Here is an 18,609-nt window from a genome sequence, read left to right on the forward strand (position 1 = left end):
TGGCGGGAGGGAGAATCAGATGATGAATTTCTGCAGGAAAGTCCTTGCTCAAGTTTGTTCTTGGAAAAAGAATGCACTTTTTGGGCCCCATTCGAGGGATTTTTAAGGAATATCTATGGAATATTTATGCATAGAATCGGAAAACAGCATTCATCGAATGAATAATACTAATTGCAGGGCAACGATAGGCCTCAATGACTCAATTGTTGTACGTATGACCCCACTTCCTATGGCGCTTTTTCGGGGAACGTTCAATGATTCAATGCCCCCCCATTTCGCTTACCTGTTTCTTTGGATTCCCTCGCCCGTCCACGGCATCTCGCTGCTGCTGCTGCTGCTGATGATGATGCTTCATGCTGCCGCTCCTGGCCACACGCTGGGAACAGAGCTTGCAGCGACGTGCCACAGAGCCATCCTCCAGATTGAGGGCATCGAAGAGCAGCGGCTGGTCCTGGATGAACGAGTTGCGGGAGCGCAGATTCAGGAGCTCCAGGGTGCGCGAGTCGAGACTCTCGCGATAGACGTTGTGCACCTTGTCGAGATTGTGCTCGTAGTCGGTGTCCAGGCTGGTGCGGGCCGCCAGAGAGGTGCTGCTTCCCCGTTTATTGCGCCGCATCACCACCATCCGGACCACCGTCTCCTCCAGGGAGGAGACCAGGGGGACGGGCAGCGAGGGCGAGGGGGAGTGCGAGTGCGAGTGCGAGTGCGAGGAGTGCGTCATGGCTGTGGCAGGCAGTGGCAGCTGTGTGGCAACGGGCAGCGGCTGCTCCGCGAGACTCATGAGCGACTGCTGCCGCTCGAGCTGCTTCTCGTAGCCGTTGAACTTGTCGTAGTCGATGAAGGACATGTTGGCATAGGACACCATGTTGTCGATGGCCTGCAGCGACTGCAGCGAGGCGCTCCACTTGGGGTTCATCTTGTCCTTCTTCTCGTTGCCGCCGATGCCGATGCCACTGCCACCGCTGCCACCGCCACCGCCGCCGGCCAGACCGCTGAAGGTGCTCTTGAAGGAGGCGATCAGCGTGTTGGAGCGCCGCTTCTGGAAGTTCAGCTGCGGATTGTCCGACATGAGGGAGGCCTTGCGCTGGACAACGGGCACCGACGCCGACGCCGACGCGGACGCGGACGCGGACGACACCTCATCCAGCGGCGTGGAGGTAATCGGATGCGCCGATTGGCGTCGCGTGGGCGTACGCACTGAGCCGGAGACCTCCCCGCGCCGCAGCAAGACAGGCGACTCCTCGGCCATCGAGGTCTTGCGCGGAGAGGCGGGCGAGGTGAGATCCCCCCCGGACTTCTCCGTCTCCTCCGACAGCTGCTCCAGCTGCGGCTCAATGAAGCTCCGTCGATTGGGGCGACGCATCAGGATCATGGAGCGGCTGCGCGTGAACGTGAAGGGCGTACGGCCGGACTCTGCATCCTCCTCGGTGCGCGACAGGTTCTCCTTGCTGCCCGTCAGGTGATTGATGAACTTCGAGAGCTTTGTCCGCAGCGAAAAGCTGTTGGATCGCTCCATCTTGGCCACGTTCTCGTATCCCGGCAGCGATGGCAGCGTTGTGGCTGCCACAGTGGCCCTTCGCTCTGCCTCGTAGTGTGCCCGGAATTTCTGTCCCGTGCTTGTCGTTTCCGTTGGCGGATCTTTGTTGTTGTTTGGAACAATGTTATTATTGTTATTGTTGTTGTTGGTGGTGGTTTGCGGTGGGGTCTTGGCATTCGGCGAAGACCTCGTCGTATTCCCGATTTTTATGCCGTTCTGCTGCTGCTGCTGCTGCTGTTGCTGTTGCTGTTGCTGCTGCTGCTGTTGCTTCTGTTGCTGCTTTTTGGTCACCTTTTGGGTCTTTTTCTGCGCCTTGGCGGCGCTCTTTGTCTCCCTTGTGGCATACATTCCAAGGCCAGTGGACTTTAGGCCCTCCTAAACGAGAGAGAGATAGAGAGAGAGAGAGAGCGAAAGAGAGTGTTAACAAATTTCTTGATTAAGAATCGAGTCATTGTTTCTTTTGGGCCAATTGTTTTATTGATCTAATGCCCCTCCCACTCCGCTGCCTTGCCCCACAGTTCAACATACTCTAGAGATATAGGAGCTCTGTTCCTTCTATATGTTCATCAACTTTCAGAGGCTATCGTATTTATTACAAAAGAAATTTCAGCTTATCTTGCCTTTATTTTCAGAGCAATCCGTCGAGAATTGACTATGAATATTGTACATTTTTCGAATGAATTTAGTGGAATTCTAGATAAAAAAATACAGAACTTTTTTGAAGAGTAAATGGAATACCAATTCAAAGAAATGATCGCCTTTGGAGTATTCATTTCTATAAAATCTCGGAAAAAAGAAAACAGCTTTTCCTTCAATTAATTTGGAAATGAAATTCTTGGAGAAACTTATTCCAATAAACTCAAAATACACTCGAATATAGTCGATCGAACATAGTTGATTTATGGATTTGGAGCCTTCTCTTCCATTTCGGTCTTGAAGCAGAGTCGGTGCCAAAATTTAGTGATTCCATCAGTCAAATGTCCATTCAAATTCCCTGTTTTGAGTGACATTGACCTCTGGGCAGTGCTGGACAATGGACGAGCCGGAATAGCAGTCTGTCAGTCAATTTATCATCGCCCAAAAGGACGGCAGTCGTTCGGTTCGTTCGTATTGATAAGGCCACAGAAGAGTGCGACCGTCCAATATGTACATACAATGTGCAATGTACATACATCCATCATGGATGTACATATGTGCGATGGAAATACAAAAATCAAATGACAGACATGCTCGCATGCGAGTGATATCTGGAATCGAGGGAGCCACTATCTCTCGTGTGCAGTAGATATTGCCAAAGTGCAAACACCCACTCTTTCCCTTACCCTTAGCCATTCCCTTCCGCTTCCCTTTTACTCTCCTCCAGTGCTGAAACAAGATACTCGCACATATTGAAGTATTGCCCAGGAAAGAGTGCAGCTTATTTGCCACTGAGCGACTCTGGCCACACTGGCCACTCTGGCCACTTTGGCCACTCTTGCCACTTGCCGCCTGCCACTCCAACAGATTGGCATGTGGATGAGCTCTAGTGGAACCCGGCTAAAATGGAATAAATGACTGAGTGGAGAGATAGAGATAGGGATAGACCCTCTTCTCCATTGTGGTGAAACTTTTGCCTAAATTGTTATCTCGAGCAATTTTTATTTCCAGCCAAAGCCTCAAAAACAACATTCACAACATTCGCTGTTTGATAAGATTTCCACACAGAAGAAAAACAAAAACAGAAACAAAAAACAAAAAAAAGCCCCAGTCACACGTTCCCTACCCTTTGGTGGTGCGATATCTGCTGTTAGCATGTGTGGGTGTGTGGGTGTGTGGGTGTGTGGGTGGTTGGCTGTTGATTGCTTTGGTTCCGTTTTTCACCTGTTGTGGGAATCCAAAAAGATTGTACAGCACTGATATCTCTCTCTCTCTCTCTCTCTCTCTCTCGCACACTCTTTCTCTCTGGAAACGCTATCAACATTTTTGTGCCACTCAATCGATTGCACATCAGAAAATCAGTTGATGATTTTCTCAAGCAATATGTTGCTGAACTAAATTGACATTTCAATTGCTAGAATTATACACATCTAGTCACGCACGCAACATGTATGTTGTTCTTGGATGCATTTTGCTTGCGCGTCTGGCTGGAGTCAGTTTTCAAAGAATAAACCTCCAAGAAATGGGAGGAGTAATACATAGCCAGGATAAACAAAAAACCATAGTGCAGGGTACTTGATAGTCGTTTTATACTCACTCCCGAGCTTGTGTGTGTTTTATCAATGTCAATCCCGCAATCCAGCAGAACTTTACTTATTTTTAATTGTTGAAATGACTCACGCACACGACAATTAAGGAGTATTGACTCTTTTTGGATCCGGAACTTCAGAGGCAAAGCCAATTAGGCCACTAAGGCCAGAAGCCGGATCCCACTTGGAAAGTGTGTACTTTCGGGAGGGTTCTACCGGCAGGTCCTATCTTTCGAAGGCTAAGAATGAGGCTTTTATTTGAAGATTAGGCGTGTTCCATCACTACTTGCAAATGAGGCATTCATACAAGAGTAGGCCCAATGCAACGTGTATCCTTGCATATACGTACAATGTACGTGATATATGGTACTATACTTTTGTCCCAACAGATAAAATGCACGTGATATTTGTGAGTTCAAGCAGTTTCTGGAGTGCATTTTGGTTTCAGTAATTTATCATGAGATTATTCCGTCATTGAGAGTCCCTTTAAGCGTAAAAGACCTTCGGAAAGCCCTCTGAATGGATTGTTTGACATATCATTGACATTTCTATGCTGACATCCATTGGAAAAACTCGACTTGAATGTCTAATGGAGACCCATCCTCCGCTAAAAATAAATCTAAATAACATTGTAGTTCCCATACCGACTGTGAGATACCCGACAATCACAATCACATTATTGCTTGCAGAAATTGGGTTTTCATTAGCTATTTTAACCTACAATATCCAATCGATATTCTCTGCTGCATAAAAATATGCCAATCTATGACAAGAGTTTCCGGTTTCTCTGGCAGACACCCTGTCACCCTGTATTTACCCTTCTGCTGTGAAGGGTATCGAGAGGGGTGCACGCATTAAACCGCATAGAGAAGCCGTGATCATGATCATGATCATGATCAGAATATCAATATCAATATCAATATCAGTTGCCCTGTCTCCCGGGTCTTGAGATCAACTTCAAATTTAGCCGCAAAAGTACTCGCATTTGTGGTTAAATGTTAACGAGAGCAGACCTGCTTCTGAGGTCCTAAAGCCCAATGATATTTTAACTGACTTTTCATTTATTTTAAAGTGATTTCTCTGCTCTTGCACCTGCCACTGGATCCCGATATCGATATCGATTTCGTTTGAATATTCGCTATGGTTCAGTGGATTCTCCGATTCGCGTTTGATTACATTTTGACGAGGGATTGTGATTGTGTCCGCTTGAACCCGGCTTTTGTGTGTTAGATTCACTTGGTCTTGGGCTTGAGACGAAACAGAAGCTTCGATGCGTATTACGTTACCGCATGCCACATGGCTATGCCCGCGTAGAGTTCAGATCAGTGCGGAGGAAACATGTAATCCAGTGAAAGCTTCCATGGGGCGCTCGGCCATCTTCTGGGGACAAATCCTAGGTATGTACAATGTACGGCACATCGAACATGGCCAAAACCGAATGCTTTCTAACAACTGGCAATCAAAATTCTACGAAATGGACACCCTGCAACCCAACGGTCACACCGGCTGACGTAAGTCCGTCGTCCACTTGAGACAACTTGTAAAGAATCCAAAATTTGTGAGAGGGCTCGATGGCCTTTTGTCTTTTGTCTCTTTTTATGAAATGAATACACTCCAGAGAAATATGTAGGAAGTGCGGGGTAGGTGCCAGTCGGGCATACACTTGGCTGCCTCTCCGATGGTGCTGTGTTTTGTGTTGTGTTGTCTCGTTGTTTGGGTTCGGATGAAACCTGTTTGCGTGTCTCATTGACATCGCATTGTTGTTGTCGAAGCACTCTCATATGCAGCATCCGTCACTGATGATAGATAGACGCTCTCTTCCTTGTGGTAATCCTTATAGGAACCCGAGCTCCAACGAACCGGTTCCAACACTGTGCGAACTAGTAGGTACTAATGATGGAACGCATCAGGTACATAGGTGGGGGGTGGACTCATGATAAGGTCGTGTGATATATGCATGTTACATAAATCTCTAGCAGATTAACGTGATAAAAAGCTGATAACAAGATGTGCCATCTCCCACATGTACGTTCCGCATGTCTGCCACAGTGAAACCCGGCCCAAAGACCACTGATTCAAATGAAAATCTGTTATGGATGGTATATTTTGTAGTTTTTCAGTTAATCTGAAGACATCGGTGCATATGGCAGCCAAGCATATTTCCAATTATTGGGTTCGGTTGTAGTGTCGTGTCGTAGTGTCGGGCGGGACATCAGAAAGTGTTGGCAATATTTACCCTTCAGCGTTATCAGCTCCACAAGTTGATATTTAGTGCGTATGTGTGTGCGTATGTGTGTGTGTGTGTGTCGCTCTTTCCTGATAGACTGCTTTTGATATAAGTAGTTTCCGATTTTCGCTGTTGCTGCTCTACTGTTTCACTGCTGTGCTACTGCTGCTGTTGCTTTCGAGATTTTCATAAGCTTTGCCTTTTTCATTAACACTCGGAATCGCATTGGCATTTTACCGACCCGACGATACGTCCGATTCGAAGTCCGACGCGACGCTTGCGCTCACACTAGACAGAGCGACAGAGAGAGAGAGAGAGAGAGAGAGAGAGAGATATCTCGTATACATAGTATGTAGCCTTGCTCGATTTTGGCCTGGTCAAAGCGCAGCCGTTTTTTCAGCGGCAGCCAGCTTTGAAGCGCGCGCACACGCCGACAAAGAAATGCACTTCACTCTTATTTGCCCAGTACCGCTAGGGGACGGACTGCAGTTTGTTTCGGGAATAGACGACGCAGTCGTCGAAATGCTCTAACGAAACGCAGTGCATGGAAAACAAAACAAAATTAAATAGTACATATTTTCATGTGCACCTTATGTACCTTACATATATGTAGAAAGAGAGAGAGAGAGAGAGAGAGAGAGCGTTTATATAAAGGCTTTTTGCGCAATTTGACAACCAGCTGACAGCTGAGAGCCACTCTCTCGCTGCTTTCGCTCTCGCTCACCTCACAAACACAACACACACAGAAACACTAACGCACGCTGGCACACGGAACACGCACAAAATGACATGCTCTCTCTTTCTCGCCGTTTTGCACGTTTCAATTTGATTACCTCTAATTATTGTTATTGTGTTTCTATTAAACAACGCCAGCTTTTTTGCACTTGAAAAAAATTGGGTTCAGGACGGACAGCCGTCGCCCTGCAGCTGCTACACTCACAAGCTAGCTGGTGAACAATTCCGAAGCGAGCCGCACCGCACCGCACTTAATCCTATCGCTGCGCGCATCAGAATTAGCAATGTGCCCGAGTCGCGAGTAGTACCGCCATGTGTGCGCACTTACTTCCAGGGAACGACGTCGTTGCGAAAATAAATAACAAAAAAAAAAACTCCCGCTCGCGGACAAAGCTAAATGCCAACTCTGGCGTTTCATGTACGACCGATCGCCGCAGCAAAAATAGTGCGGCTCTCTCTCTCGCTGTCAGACTCTCTTTCGGCGTTGGAACAGAGTGGTGTGCGTGCGCTGGCAATGCGGCGGCGCGGCTCCAGCTGTTTACTCTTTCAGAGGGGATACAGGGTTCAGTTTTCGAGCTTTCAGCTTTTTAGAGCACTTTACAAGAGAAGATTTGCTTGAATTTTGACAATCAATTCGTACTTGATTGATAACAATTCAATCCAATAATTTTTAAAGACTCTGTCCAAATTGTGTCTATAATAGTCCTACCACCATATCATACTACTGCCATAGGAACGACCAATCTTGAAGGGTGTCAAGTGTTCCGACCCCAGAAGCACGCGTTGGCTCATGAGTCACTTCACAGAGAGTTTTTTTGTTGACCAGCGACCGAGTTTGGACGCTTGAATTAATTAATGAGCAGAACGCCGCCGAACGGCTGAGAGCGGATAGCGAGCCCTAACTGAGCTCTAACCGCTTTGGAAGATAAATTTAAATTAAGCAAAATATTGCGCGAAACATTTGTATGTTCACATACAATATCGGAATAAACGTACATATGTATGTACATAGATGGATACATAAGCAAACAAAAAACAGAAAACCGAAGACGTTAATGGATTATTTATGAATGAACAGATCAATGTGCGTTGAGATCAGGGACAATCTTTAAACGTTCGTTAGCATGGAACTGACATCATTTATTATACCCCATAATTTTAGGGCACTAGGGTATACAGTTTTGCCTCGCAGTTCGCAGTATGTGGGATGCTCGGATGCACAAACAGTTCTCCGCGTCTTCAGCGTGGTCCTGTCTGCAGGCGGGATCCGTATTGGTGTGTTCTTCCTGAACAGTGCCATGGACGTGATGAGTCGTTTTTCCCGACCAATATGCTCTCACGGTAAAGCCACATTTTACATCTAAAGACTTGTCCAGCTAGCAACGATCAATATCAACGATATTTTAAATCTACATGTGTTCATATGTAGGTACATATGTATATGAATATAAGTAGATACCATTTCTTTTCGAGAGAAGAATAGCATTTTGGAAACAAATATGCAGGAAGAACCGCTCACCATCATAGGATCCACAGCCATAACAAACTCTTCTGTTCCCTTCGACCAGGCGGTGCTGGAAGACCACACAAAGACTGTGTATCCTCAGTCAACACTCCAGTCAAGTATACAAGCAATACGCGCTCTCAGTAACCTAACAAACATGAACAACTTGCCCAGAGCGATCTTTCGATCAGAGGAGCTGCGTCACGTTGCCAAACTTTAAAGTTTAATTTCCAAATTTGTTTAAATTTAAATTTAAATGTCTGTTACAACAGTCATTACAACATTAAAGAATATTCAAATTGAACATTTGGTGTGGCGCCAGCCGTCACTCAGCGCCTATGAGGATCAACTGTGCAAAGCAATAGAAACCATTTTGGAACTTTTGGAAAAAGGCATACTAGAACAACTAGTACTAACCGCCTAAGTGGACTTATTTGTGTTTTTTTTGTGCATTTTCTGAATTTTCAGTTGTTTTCCAAAGTTTGCGGCAGAAATTTTGTTGTCACTTTCTTGGTTCTTGGCGCCAGAAATCAGCTGATAGTGTTACCATCCATCCATCGGTGATTTTCACAGCGCTGCCAGACTGGTGGATAAAGGTGACAACAGCTGTTCGCAAAAACGCACAGCAATGCAATTTTGTCTTCAAGGTATATTGTGCGAAAGGTGGATTTTACATTTAAATGCATTTTGCAGACGGAGTTGTTAAACAGGTCGGCATGACCAATGGAGAAGCTAAATAAAGCTGTGCAACGACAATGTCCTGATTATCTGCGTTCCGTGCCGAGGGCGCGCATCTTGTGGAAGGGGGGGTGGAGCAGCCGTGTTCCCTGGTCCTGGTCGAGCTCCATGCGTCGCACTCCGACGCACATCCGACCAGGAAACGATACGCCTCTACTGGATAGCAACAAGCGTCAGATACTAATTGGCAGCAAGACTATATGTACTGGAGCACCGAGAGCGTCTTGGCCAACTCTGGACAGTGGACAGCCCTTCGACATTGCCATAGCATAGCCATTGACCTAGACAACGGGGAGGGTGTGGAAACAGCGGCTCCAGTGTCGTGGAATAATGCCACGAAGAAGTCCTTCTTCGTATATCAGCCTCCTGGCGCTGTGACGGCGAAAAGAACTGCCCGGCGGATGAAAAAATTAAATGTACTAATTATTAAGACGCTTCTAATGTAATCTAAGAACATACATATGTAGATGTTTTATAGAAATACTTTTTACACTCCTTCGTTTTTCCCACAAAATCGGAATAATATAATATATTTCTCTTAGCCATAATTTGTACGTGCCAATATAATAATCGAATACTTCGTATAGACCCACCAGCGATCGAAGAGGACGCGACTTTTCGCCACCACTAGCCCCTATGCTTATGAATTTGCACATGAAATAATATATGTATGTATTTTCTCCTGCTGAAGTTTTGCATAAGAAGGCAAAAAAACACCGTTCTAAAAAGTAGCCACTATAATAGAAAATATTTTAATTCATCGGATACAATTATTGGTTCTCTATAAATAGACAAGTGCTTTGCCAATACTTAGCTTCGCCACTGTACAACTTAGTATCTTTGCTATCTTATCCCAGTAGTATCTGCTGTAAAGCAATTTGCAGCGTTGTAAAATATTCTCTATTGATAAGATTGCCATCATGCCGAGTCTGTTTTTAATTTATTTTGAAGATCAGTCACTTGCACACAATCCAGTAAACGAGTGTAAACGGAGCCTCCAGATGGGCGAAACGAACGTGTTTAGATTGGCCTTCTGTGGAACTTTGCTTTTCATGGTGATCTGTGGTCCAGCAAGCGTCACTGCGGATGAAACAGATCCCCCAACGCTATGGAAGCGAATCGTAGCCGGAGTGAAGCACTATCCGTGGCATTCTGATAAGCCGGAGAGGGAGACACCTGAAAATATTCACAACAGAAGCATCATGTGGCAAAGGCTTACAATGGCCACAGTTTTGTAAAAGTATGTGCTGCCAAAGGATACCAGATATTTTTGAAAAGTTTTTACCAGTATTGGCTTTTGGATAATCAAGAACTCAAGAAATAATAACAAAAATAAAGTCCAACGGAAGCATTTTTAATCATCAATAATGGTCAGAGATGGGAAGAACTCTGTTCCGAATAGGCAGATAATCTGAAGCCCCATTACAGATTTTTATGTTTTCCAATCAAGAATTTTCTGCCAGGAATTGCGATTGATTCGATAGAGGATAATATGTATGGATCGCATACATACGAATTCAGTTGGATCTGCAGTTGAAATCTTCTTTTGTGCACAGACACGATACGTATGTAGCAAGTGCAATATCGAGCACTAGGAGCTCGAGTTTATTGATCAAACTTGGAAGCATTTGACATTCTTGGCCAGGTCGCAGTATCCCGACATCTGGTCCCAGTAGAGACCCTTGGGACAAGACGTCAGCACCGGCAAGCCGCCAATGCATATGTAATACTTGCTACAGTCCTCGGGATGGGACATATAGCTCTGCTTCTCTGAAGGGCATGTCAGGGGGGAACTGGCTTCGGCGCGTGGCGGAGAAGGTACTGGCTCCAGGAGCGGTACTGTCGCGTCCGTAGTGGAAGGCTCTGAGAAGACCGTGCTGGTGCCGCTGGTGCCAACAATGTAGCAGACTGTCACCTCCCCCCCGCTGCTGGTCGTAGTCCCACTGGTCTCGTCTATCCCCCCGTCGGCGTCCTGGCGATCGGGCCGCGACTGGCCGTAGCAGACGGCGCTATTGCTTAGCTGGCACTCGGACTGCTCGTAGTTCCAGAATGTGCCACGGCCGCACTGATGACGGTGCAGGTGCCCGTAGGCACAGATGAAGTACAGACGGCAGTTGCTTGGATGGGGCAGAAAGTAGGCGCCAAAGTGGCGGCACTCGATATGCTGAGGGTCGTACTTCGCCATGGGACTTACGGGCAGTCCACTGGCCACGTCAACGGCCACGAAGACGGGGCGCGGCCGCTGGGGCCACCAAATGAGTTCAGAAGAGTCGGCCACAAAGTCGTTGGCCGGTCTGTGACTGGCCTGCAGCAGCTCACTCTGCCTGCAGTTGGTATTCTCCGTCAGATCGCACGCTCCACGAGTCTCGTCGAACTGGAGGCCCTGATCGCAGTAGTGGAGCGTCGGGACTCGCGCGCAGACAAAGTATCCACTGCAGTCCAACGGATGGGGCACCAGTTCGCCATCCGGACGGCCGTCACAGATCTGCAAGCAGGCAGGTGGATTTAGATGGGAGCCCTACATCCGGATTCGGGATCCGGCTACGCTACTCACGTGGCTCAAGTCACCAATTGCGGCCTGAACCTGCAGCTGTCGCCCTCGATCTACGGCATGTCCGGCTCCAAGGCGGAGACAGATTATGCCCAAGACAAATGCCCAAAAGCATTGCATTTCAGTTTTGGCACTTTGACGTGAATTTCGATATAGGTTCTGGTTGGGTTGTGTTTTTCGGTTTCTTTTCGGCACCGCAATATGGTGGCGCCACTCCGTGTGCTTCCCTTTTATACAGCCGATCCTCCACAACGGACCGCTGGGTGCGGCTAATGTCAGAATTAATCGAAAACTTGTGTTTGCAATCTGTGTGTGCTGCGATCTGCCGCAGATCTTGAACATCATACTTTGTATACTAATTTCCCGATGTCGTTGTATTGTGATTTTCGGCGAGGGTAGGCACACGAGTACAATACTCCGCCATGATTGAAATCTAAAAAAATGACTCATTGACTCCTTAATTCCTTAAACCTCAAGAATGATTCATAGAAGTAGTGCATCAAATGATTTGCTTGTGAATGTTATTAACTGAATATTTTTAATATAATACGGATACAATTTTGTTTTTTTTTACACCGGGAAAAGCACTTCCTCTTTATGGTAATCGATAAACGTTCGCTAGATCGTTGGTTTCGGATCCATCGGAAACCGTTGCACCAGCACAAGCTCCGTTGTTTTTTACATAAGTGTCAAAACTTGTGGTGTCCGAAGTCGAAAGACAGCCCTGCTGGTTTTCGTTGAAGTAATACTTGTCCTGGCAGGTTTGGAGTAAGGCCTGGCCGTTGTTGCAGTAGTAGTAGGTGCCGCAGGTAGTATTGCTCACGGCATTCACCCATGTCGTCGTGGCGTATTGACACCGATTGCATCCCGCGACCGGTGTGGCTGTCTTTCTTAGCACACAGCTGTTCGTCTCAACATTATAGTAGTATCCATAGGCGCAGTCAACTGACACCCAAGTCTTTCCTTTGCAAGTGTAGTAGCTGCCGCAGATTTTGTCGTTGGGCTTAACATCACCAGAGTTGGCGCACTGGGTTGGGGCAGTACCCAGGGGGGTATCGGTGACTCTGCTGCACACATTGTCGTTGAAGTACACACATTCGCCAGTTTCCACGTTGTATGCCTGAAAATAGGGGCATTGAATAAGTACAGTGCTCAAGCAAGGTGCAGGGATCCGCGGGATCTCACCGATGAACATTTGTTCGACTGAAGCGTGCCGTTGGTTTGGCAATAGTTCCATGTATCACAGGTCTGGGTGTCGCCAAAGTACTTGCCGTAAGGTACGACTTCGCAGATGTTCGTCAGGTTGGGCTCATCATTGTCTACAACGCCAGCAATGCAGTTTCCGTAGACACACTGCTGGCTGACCTTGTCGAATGACTGGGTACCCTTGCAGGAGCCCTGTCCCTTGTTGACGCCGTCCAGGCAGTAGTAGTATTGGTTGCACGTTCCCGTAACGGGCACCCAGCTCTCGCCCGTCCTTCCCAGACAAGGATTCTCCACGCCGTAGTAACAGTTCGCTTGAGCAACTGGGGTGCAGGAACCCGTGGATAGACTGAAGGCGTATCCGCTGCTGCAGTAGGCTTTTTGGGGTCCGGTGCTAGTGCACACATAGTAGTAGTCGCAGGAGACGATGCTGCCCAGATTGGTGCCCGTCTTCACCGCCGTGCAGAAGGCCGTCACGTTGTAATTGCCCTCCAGCACGTCGTCGCCCAAGGCAGTGCCCACCGCGAGGCAGAGGATGGCGGCCGAGAGGAATTTGCCTGTGAATGCAGATTGAATTTCGTTATTACCTGTTACACCTGTCGACGCCAGTCTTCCGAGGATGCTTCCGACGGGATTCACTTGCCTGTTGTCATGATTTCAGAGATGGCCGCTTGAACTAATACTGAAAGCTAGTCAATGACTGAATATGGAGTTTTCCCAGCACCTGTCTTTTATACTTGTGTGTGTCGCGGCGTTTCGCTGATGGCCAAAAATATAAATCATATATTTTGAGAGCTTCTTTCAGCGACAAGCCAATTGATAAGCGCTCGATTCCTGAGAATTATAGATACATGATACAAGAAACACGATTCAATTTTATATCAGTTTAGTTTTATTGAATTATCATCGCTATAATCATTTTAATCATAGCCAAGAGACAAGCCATTGCGCTGTCGGGTGATTCTCATGCTTCTCGAAGACTACCATGAATGGGTGCAGACCCCACCGACAATCTATGCTCGTTCATATCAGTATAAGTGGCGAACCTTAATAATTGAACAGCGAGAACTAATCAGCGCAGGCAGAAACAGTCGAAATAGGTGGTAGGGTAGGGAAGGGAAGGGTTATTTTTTGCTCCCAACAGACTCAACCCAAGATTATTACTTAACCTCAACAAAAACGGTCTCGTGGTTTTCCAGCATAGTACTGGTACTACTGATCCCATTTTCTATATGTATGTATGTACATATATGTCAAACGAAGGGATATGCTGAGTTCGCTCAGAACAGGCAGACGGCAGTGGGCTGTTACTAAAAACCTACTCAACGCACACACAGATACGGATCCAAATGGTACGGGAGATAGTCTCCTATAGCTATGCTACTAAATATACAATCCTGACAGACAAAATGCTAATCTCGAATACTCAAGGGGCTTCCTTTAATTGCAATATTTGATAAGCAAAAGCATTATACGGGCTTTGCTGTGGTATTAGTGGCAGTAGCTTTCGTTGTTGTTGATGCGCTTGTGGTCGTGTTTGTGGCTGCCGTTGTTGCTGGCACTCCTGATGCCTTTGTGGGATTGCAGAAATCGAACTGTGGCTCCGTTTCGTAGACGCAGCTTCCAACATTCTCGTTGAAGTAGTAGTTCACGGGGCAGGTCTCAATCGCCTGCTGCACGCCATTGACGCAATACAAGTACTGGTCGCAGCTGCTGTTCGAGTAGGCATTCACAAAGGTCTTCGTGGAGCCCAGGCAGCGATCGCAGTCATTGCGCGCCTGCATGCGGCTTACGCATTGCATCGAGACGGTGTCGTAGTACGAGCCAGTGGCACATGTTATCAGGGAGTAGGTGCTGCCGGTGCAGAGGTAGTACTGGTTGCACGCGGTGGCGGCCTTCTTTTCGCCAGACGTGGTGCAGTTCGATGGGGCTGCGGCTGCGGTCAACGAGGGGTCGTTGGTAACCTGTGCGCAGGAGCTGGAACCACGGTAGCCACAGCTCCGTCCATTCACGTTGAAGATCAACCCGTTCTGGCAGGTGCCGGTATGCAGCACATTGTCCTGGCAGTAGTTCCATCCACTGCAATTCGAGGCGCTTCCAAAGTAGAAACCGTTCTCGATTATGGAGCACAGATTGAGCGACACTTCTAAGCTGGCACCGCTTCCGTTGTCCACGGTCGACACTGTGCACGCATACTGGTAAGGATAGACACAGGCCGATTTGGTGGGATCGAAGTTCTCGCCGCTGGGGCAGCTGCCGCTCAAGGCGCCCGAGGCACTGCAGTACCAGTAGCCACCACAGGAGCTACTGTCCGCCTGGAAGGTGCCCACCGCCTTCCCCAGACAGGGCTGGCTCTTGCTTGCGCAGGTGCTCTGCGAGGATGCCACACACATCTGCGCGTCCTTGTCGAAGTACTGCCCGTTGGAGCAGCTCAGCAAGCTGGCCGTCGCGCCCTGGCATTGATAGTAGCTGGAGCAATCCGCCTGGCTGGACACGAACATGCCGTCGGGTACCATCAGGCAGAGGGCACTCATGTTCAGATTTGCAGCAGCCGGAGCCGTGCAGCTGCAGAGCAGCAGCAGGAGGGCGGCGAGCATCGATCCTTGATCTCTACCTATTGGAGAAACATTAATGATTGTAGATTGTATTCTATTTATTCTATGTAGAATGTGTAGTATAGCCATGTGTTTCAGCAGCACCCACCCAACATATTTGGAATTTTCTTCAGTGCGCGTTCTGGTAGCTTACAGTCGAACACTGTTGGGGAGCCCTTGCCTTGGCAGGCTTTTATATGGATCCGAGCCGACATTTATCGTCGGCGGAGGAGGAATTGCCCGGATCGCATTGATCGACGACACGTCAAGCACGAGACATGATGAATCGAACCTCCCCACTTATGGTCAAAATTATTTTGCATGATCGATGGCTATTCACGAATTGCACCCATAAATAGCACGACTACGCAATTTGCAGAAATCAACGAAAATAAAGGAAAATATGGTCTCATTATTTAATCGCCAATCGCTAAATTTATTTATTGTTAAGCAGACGGAGGAAATACTTTGAATAACACAAGACTTTGCCTCCTTTTCCTCGTATCAAAACCATAATCAGTTGTATTTTTGTCATGAACTGGTCATCGGAGTTTATTTATACCATGATGAACATACATTTGTCTTATCAGGCGAACGACTTTGGAGTCGAAAAACACATACATACATATACCGGAATAAACCATATTTGCACCACCTCATGCATATGTATATTTCTGTTAAAGTATTTGTATGGCTGCACTGACTTTAAATTCGAATTTTTATAACTACCCAATGATCGTAATATAGAGGGATTTATTTTAGAACTTCCTCTTCTCAGGATCAATAGACGGTCTTTCAGAGTTGATCCGTGACAATTTGCCTTCCAGCACCCTCATGATCATTATTTTACGAAAGAATGTTCTTGTTCCATCAGCTCTTTGCCACTCTATGCGAGTGTCTGGCCACTCTCTGGGTGTCCTCTGGAAAAAGGAACGTATATTGCTGATCCTCTATATAATACGCAGTTTGTAAATCGACCACCAGCCTCGGAGCTCCCAAATATATCAAAAAATGTCAAATTAGGCTTTAGCAGCATTTGATAAAACATAAATATGAATATACGCTCAACCCCAATTTTAGCCATTGACTAAAACTGACGACAGTTCCGACTGTGAAGTAATGCTCAGAAATTTATGGACATGCGGAACGCCCGAACCATCATCGTTGTGTTTCTGTGCTGTATACGAGTATAAAACCAGTGCTGTGCGCCTTCCAGTTGAACGTTGCCGTTGCCACGATTTCAGCTTGGAGCGTTGATAAAACATTTTGAGTCTTCTCCAATGCCCCATACAAGCAACATGAGTACGTAAAATACATCGTTTGTACGAATGGAATATCACTAGACAAAATTCTGAGAGAGCATCTAAATAGTCTTGAAAGTTTGTGCTAATGTTTATTTAATTTAAATTTATTCGCACTAGATGCCGGGATATTTGTGATCCTTGGACTAGCCCTGGTGCCACTGGGTAGCGCCTCCTTTGACCCGAGTGTCATCTGCACCCTGGTCGTCAACGGGACGAAAATCAACGATCCCCGTGCGTGCAACGCCTGGATAGAGTGCGTCGATGGGAAGCCAGTCGCCGGAACCTGTGGCGCTGACCTCTTTTACGACAGAGAGAGCGAGGAGTGTGTGGCCTCGGACAGCATCAAGTGCGTGTCGAGCGATCCATGCGCATCGGTTCTGAATGGCTTCACCGCCGATCCGTACTCCTGCAGCAGTTACTACTACTGTCTGAACGGAAAGGGGACGAAAGGAACGTGCCCCACGGGAATGAACTATAGTGCCGGAACGGAAGACTGCATACGGAACTTTCCCTGCCAGGTGAAGATGGACCCGGACAACTACTGCAACATCCTGCCCGACGGCGTCTTCATCAAGGACACCACCAACTGCAACGGCTGGCAAATGTGCTGGGACGGCCAGGTGCTCAATGGCACCTGCCCTGGCACCTTCTATTTCAGCGCCGGCTCTGCACGATGTGACTATCCGCAGAACGTGGAGTGCGACTTCACCGTGGCCCCGGATATCGACGAGATGGGCGTCTGCGCCCATGCTGGCGACTTCGTGTCCGATAACATCTCTTGCAACGGCTACTACTACTGCCACGAGCTAGAGGACGGTCAAATGGCCCTGGAGCATGCCGTGTGCTCTGACGGAAGGTTCTTCCTGGCCGTCGACGGTGGTGCCTGCGTGCCCCGCTACAAGGCGCCCTGCGCCTACGACCGCTGCGTGGGTCTCGGCAATACGACCATTCAACTGGCCAGCGAGTCGGATGACGGTTGCAGGGGATTCTCCTTATGCCAGGACGGAGCCAGCATAGGCGCGGGCACCTGCCCAGGCGAAGAGTACTTCGATGAGGTGACTCAACGCTGCACAACGCAGGTAATATCTTATCCCGCCTGCCAGCTATCAGCTGCAGCTTCGACCAAAGTCGTGTCGCAAACAGCTATGAATGATGACACGGACGGGACCAGTCCCAGCCCCAGCCCCAGCGCCAGCGCCAGCGCCAGTACTGAAGCCTCGTGAGCAGCGTACGCAATCGGTTTTAATTAGACTCTTGTTAGATACCTTATGCCTCGACAATAAATACGACTCTGCTGTCAATGTCAGGCGAGTACTATCAAATCTTAATAGCGATTAAGGCACTTTGTCCTCTGGGTAGATTTCTGTGTATCGATTGGCCAACATAATAACTACAGCACTAATAAAACATGATCCGGACATGACGTCATGCATTTTTGGGAATGCACAGCTGTGCATGGAGGAAGAGGCGCCAAAAGCTCTTCAGATGCCTCAGCGGTTTTTGTAGACTGCTGAAGTAAAGGATCGAGGCTACTAGTCAGTCTACGCAGGACTGTGAATGGCAGCAGCAGGCAAAGAAGCCGCTTACTAGCGACTAATAGTGAAAGGCCAACCAAATAACCTTTAAAATGATTTTATTGTTTTCAAAAATATTCTTAAGGAAGATGAACACATTTTACACACATTTCAAAACGTTTAACCCTACTTTCGCAGTACTACTTTTGGCACTCACAAGGAATTGTCTGCAAGGCAAGGCTTTATCTGCAAGTCAGAGGATCCCTTGATTTAATGTTTTGGGTGGTCAAAAACTCATTCAAAACTTTTAAATGGCAATATATAAAAATAGCCATGGCTACGGACATAAACGGGGCAGCCTACGTATTCCATAATCGGGCATAATATTAGGCCGCTATGAACATATTACAATTGTAGCTTTCTGCCTCCTGTCATGCCTCGGGGGATCCATGAATCTTCTTCCACACATGCTGTCAC

General features: G+C 47.5%; 5 protein-coding genes and 1 long non-coding RNA gene across 10 annotated transcripts in view; 2 read left to right on the forward strand and 4 right to left on the reverse strand.

Moving 5' to 3' along the window:
- Positions 1-7,223, reverse strand: part of LOC6900419 (uncharacterized) — a 43,488-nt gene extending 36,265 nt beyond the window's left edge. The window contains exons 1-3 of one of the 5 annotated variants that reach the window (XM_033382275.1): positions 7,053-7,222; positions 5,999-6,277; positions 284-1,912 (exon numbers count right to left, since the gene is read on the reverse strand). In XM_033382275.1, the coding sequence (XP_033238166.1) occupies positions 284-1,885 (1,602 nt within the window). In that variant the 5' untranslated portion in view covers positions 1,886-1,912; positions 5,999-6,277; positions 7,053-7,222. Of the gene's footprint in view, positions 1-283; positions 1,913-5,998; positions 6,278-6,822 lie in introns of all 5 variants that reach the window. The other 4 variants (XM_015187233.2, XM_015187232.2, XM_033382276.1 and 1 more) reach the window with 4 other exon arrangements.
- A 1,184-nt stretch (positions 7,224-8,407) lies between these two features.
- On the forward strand, positions 8,408-9,507 carry LOC26532460 (uncharacterized). The gene is made up of 2 exons (XR_001453092.2): positions 8,408-8,824; positions 8,922-9,507. It is a non-coding gene; the product is annotated as an uncharacterized lncRNA (long non-coding RNA).
- Positions 9,508-10,304: 797 nt separating this feature from the next.
- On the reverse strand, positions 10,305-11,728 carry obst-F (obstructor-F). Its single transcript, XM_033382278.1, has 2 exons — positions 11,521-11,728; positions 10,305-11,451 (listed from the first exon to the last, which is right to left on the reverse strand). The coding sequence occupies exons 1-2, from the start codon at positions 11,635-11,637 to the stop codon at positions 10,579-10,581; spliced, it is 990 nt and encodes a 329-aa protein (XP_033238169.1). The 5' UTR covers positions 11,638-11,728; the 3' UTR covers positions 10,305-10,578.
- Positions 11,729-12,016: 288 nt separating this feature from the next.
- Positions 12,017-13,464, reverse strand: LOC6900421 (peritrophin-48). Its single transcript, XM_033382281.1, has 3 exons — positions 13,364-13,464; positions 12,703-13,277; positions 12,017-12,637 (listed from the first exon to the last, which is right to left on the reverse strand). Exons 1-3 carry the CDS (start codon positions 13,371-13,373, stop codon positions 12,113-12,115), a joined length of 1,110 nt encoding a protein of 369 aa, XP_033238172.1. The 5' UTR covers positions 13,374-13,464; the 3' UTR covers positions 12,017-12,112.
- A 674-nt stretch (positions 13,465-14,138) lies between these two features.
- On the reverse strand, positions 14,139-15,527 carry LOC6900422 (peritrophin-48). The gene is made up of 2 exons (XM_002134777.3): positions 15,424-15,527; positions 14,139-15,334 (listed from the first exon to the last, which is right to left on the reverse strand). Exons 1-2 carry the CDS (start codon positions 15,428-15,430, stop codon positions 14,190-14,192), a joined length of 1,152 nt encoding a protein of 383 aa, XP_002134813.3. The 5' UTR covers positions 15,431-15,527; the 3' UTR covers positions 14,139-14,189.
- Positions 15,528-16,505: 978 nt separating this feature from the next.
- Positions 16,506-18,041, forward strand: LOC4813810 (peritrophin-48). Its single transcript, XM_001353268.4, has 2 exons — positions 16,506-16,616; positions 16,736-18,041. The coding sequence occupies exons 1-2, from the start codon at positions 16,595-16,597 to the stop codon at positions 17,839-17,841; spliced, it is 1,128 nt and encodes a 375-aa protein (XP_001353304.3). The 5' UTR covers positions 16,506-16,594; the 3' UTR covers positions 17,842-18,041.
- Positions 18,042-18,609: the final 568 nt, after the last annotated feature.

This window comes from Drosophila pseudoobscura, chromosome X (assembly GCF_009870125.1).
Source record: "Drosophila pseudoobscura strain MV-25-SWS-2005 chromosome X, UCI_Dpse_MV25, whole genome shotgun sequence".
In the NCBI taxonomy this organism is placed as follows: Eukaryota; Metazoa; Arthropoda; class Insecta; order Diptera; family Drosophilidae; genus Drosophila; species Drosophila pseudoobscura.

Coding starts and splice junctions, on each gene's coding strand:
- obst-F (XM_033382278.1), bottom strand. CDS start 11,637: ATGCAATGCTTTTGGGCATTTGTCTTGGGCATAATCTGTCTCCGCCTT. Junction 11,452..11,520: donor CAATTGGTGACTTGAGCCAC/GTGAGTAGCGTA, acceptor GCCTGCTTGCAG/ATCTGTGACGGCCGTCCGGA.
- LOC6900421 (XM_033382281.1), bottom strand. Junction 12,638..12,702: donor AGTCGAACAAATGTTCATCG/GTGAGATCCCGC, acceptor CCCTATTTTCAG/GCATACAACGTGGAAACTGG.
- LOC4813810 (XM_001353268.4), top strand. CDS start 16,595: ATGCCCCATACAAGCAACATGA. Junction 16,617..16,735: donor GCCCCATACAAGCAACATGA/GTACGTAAAATA, acceptor TATTCGCACTAG/ATGCCGGGATATTTGTGATC.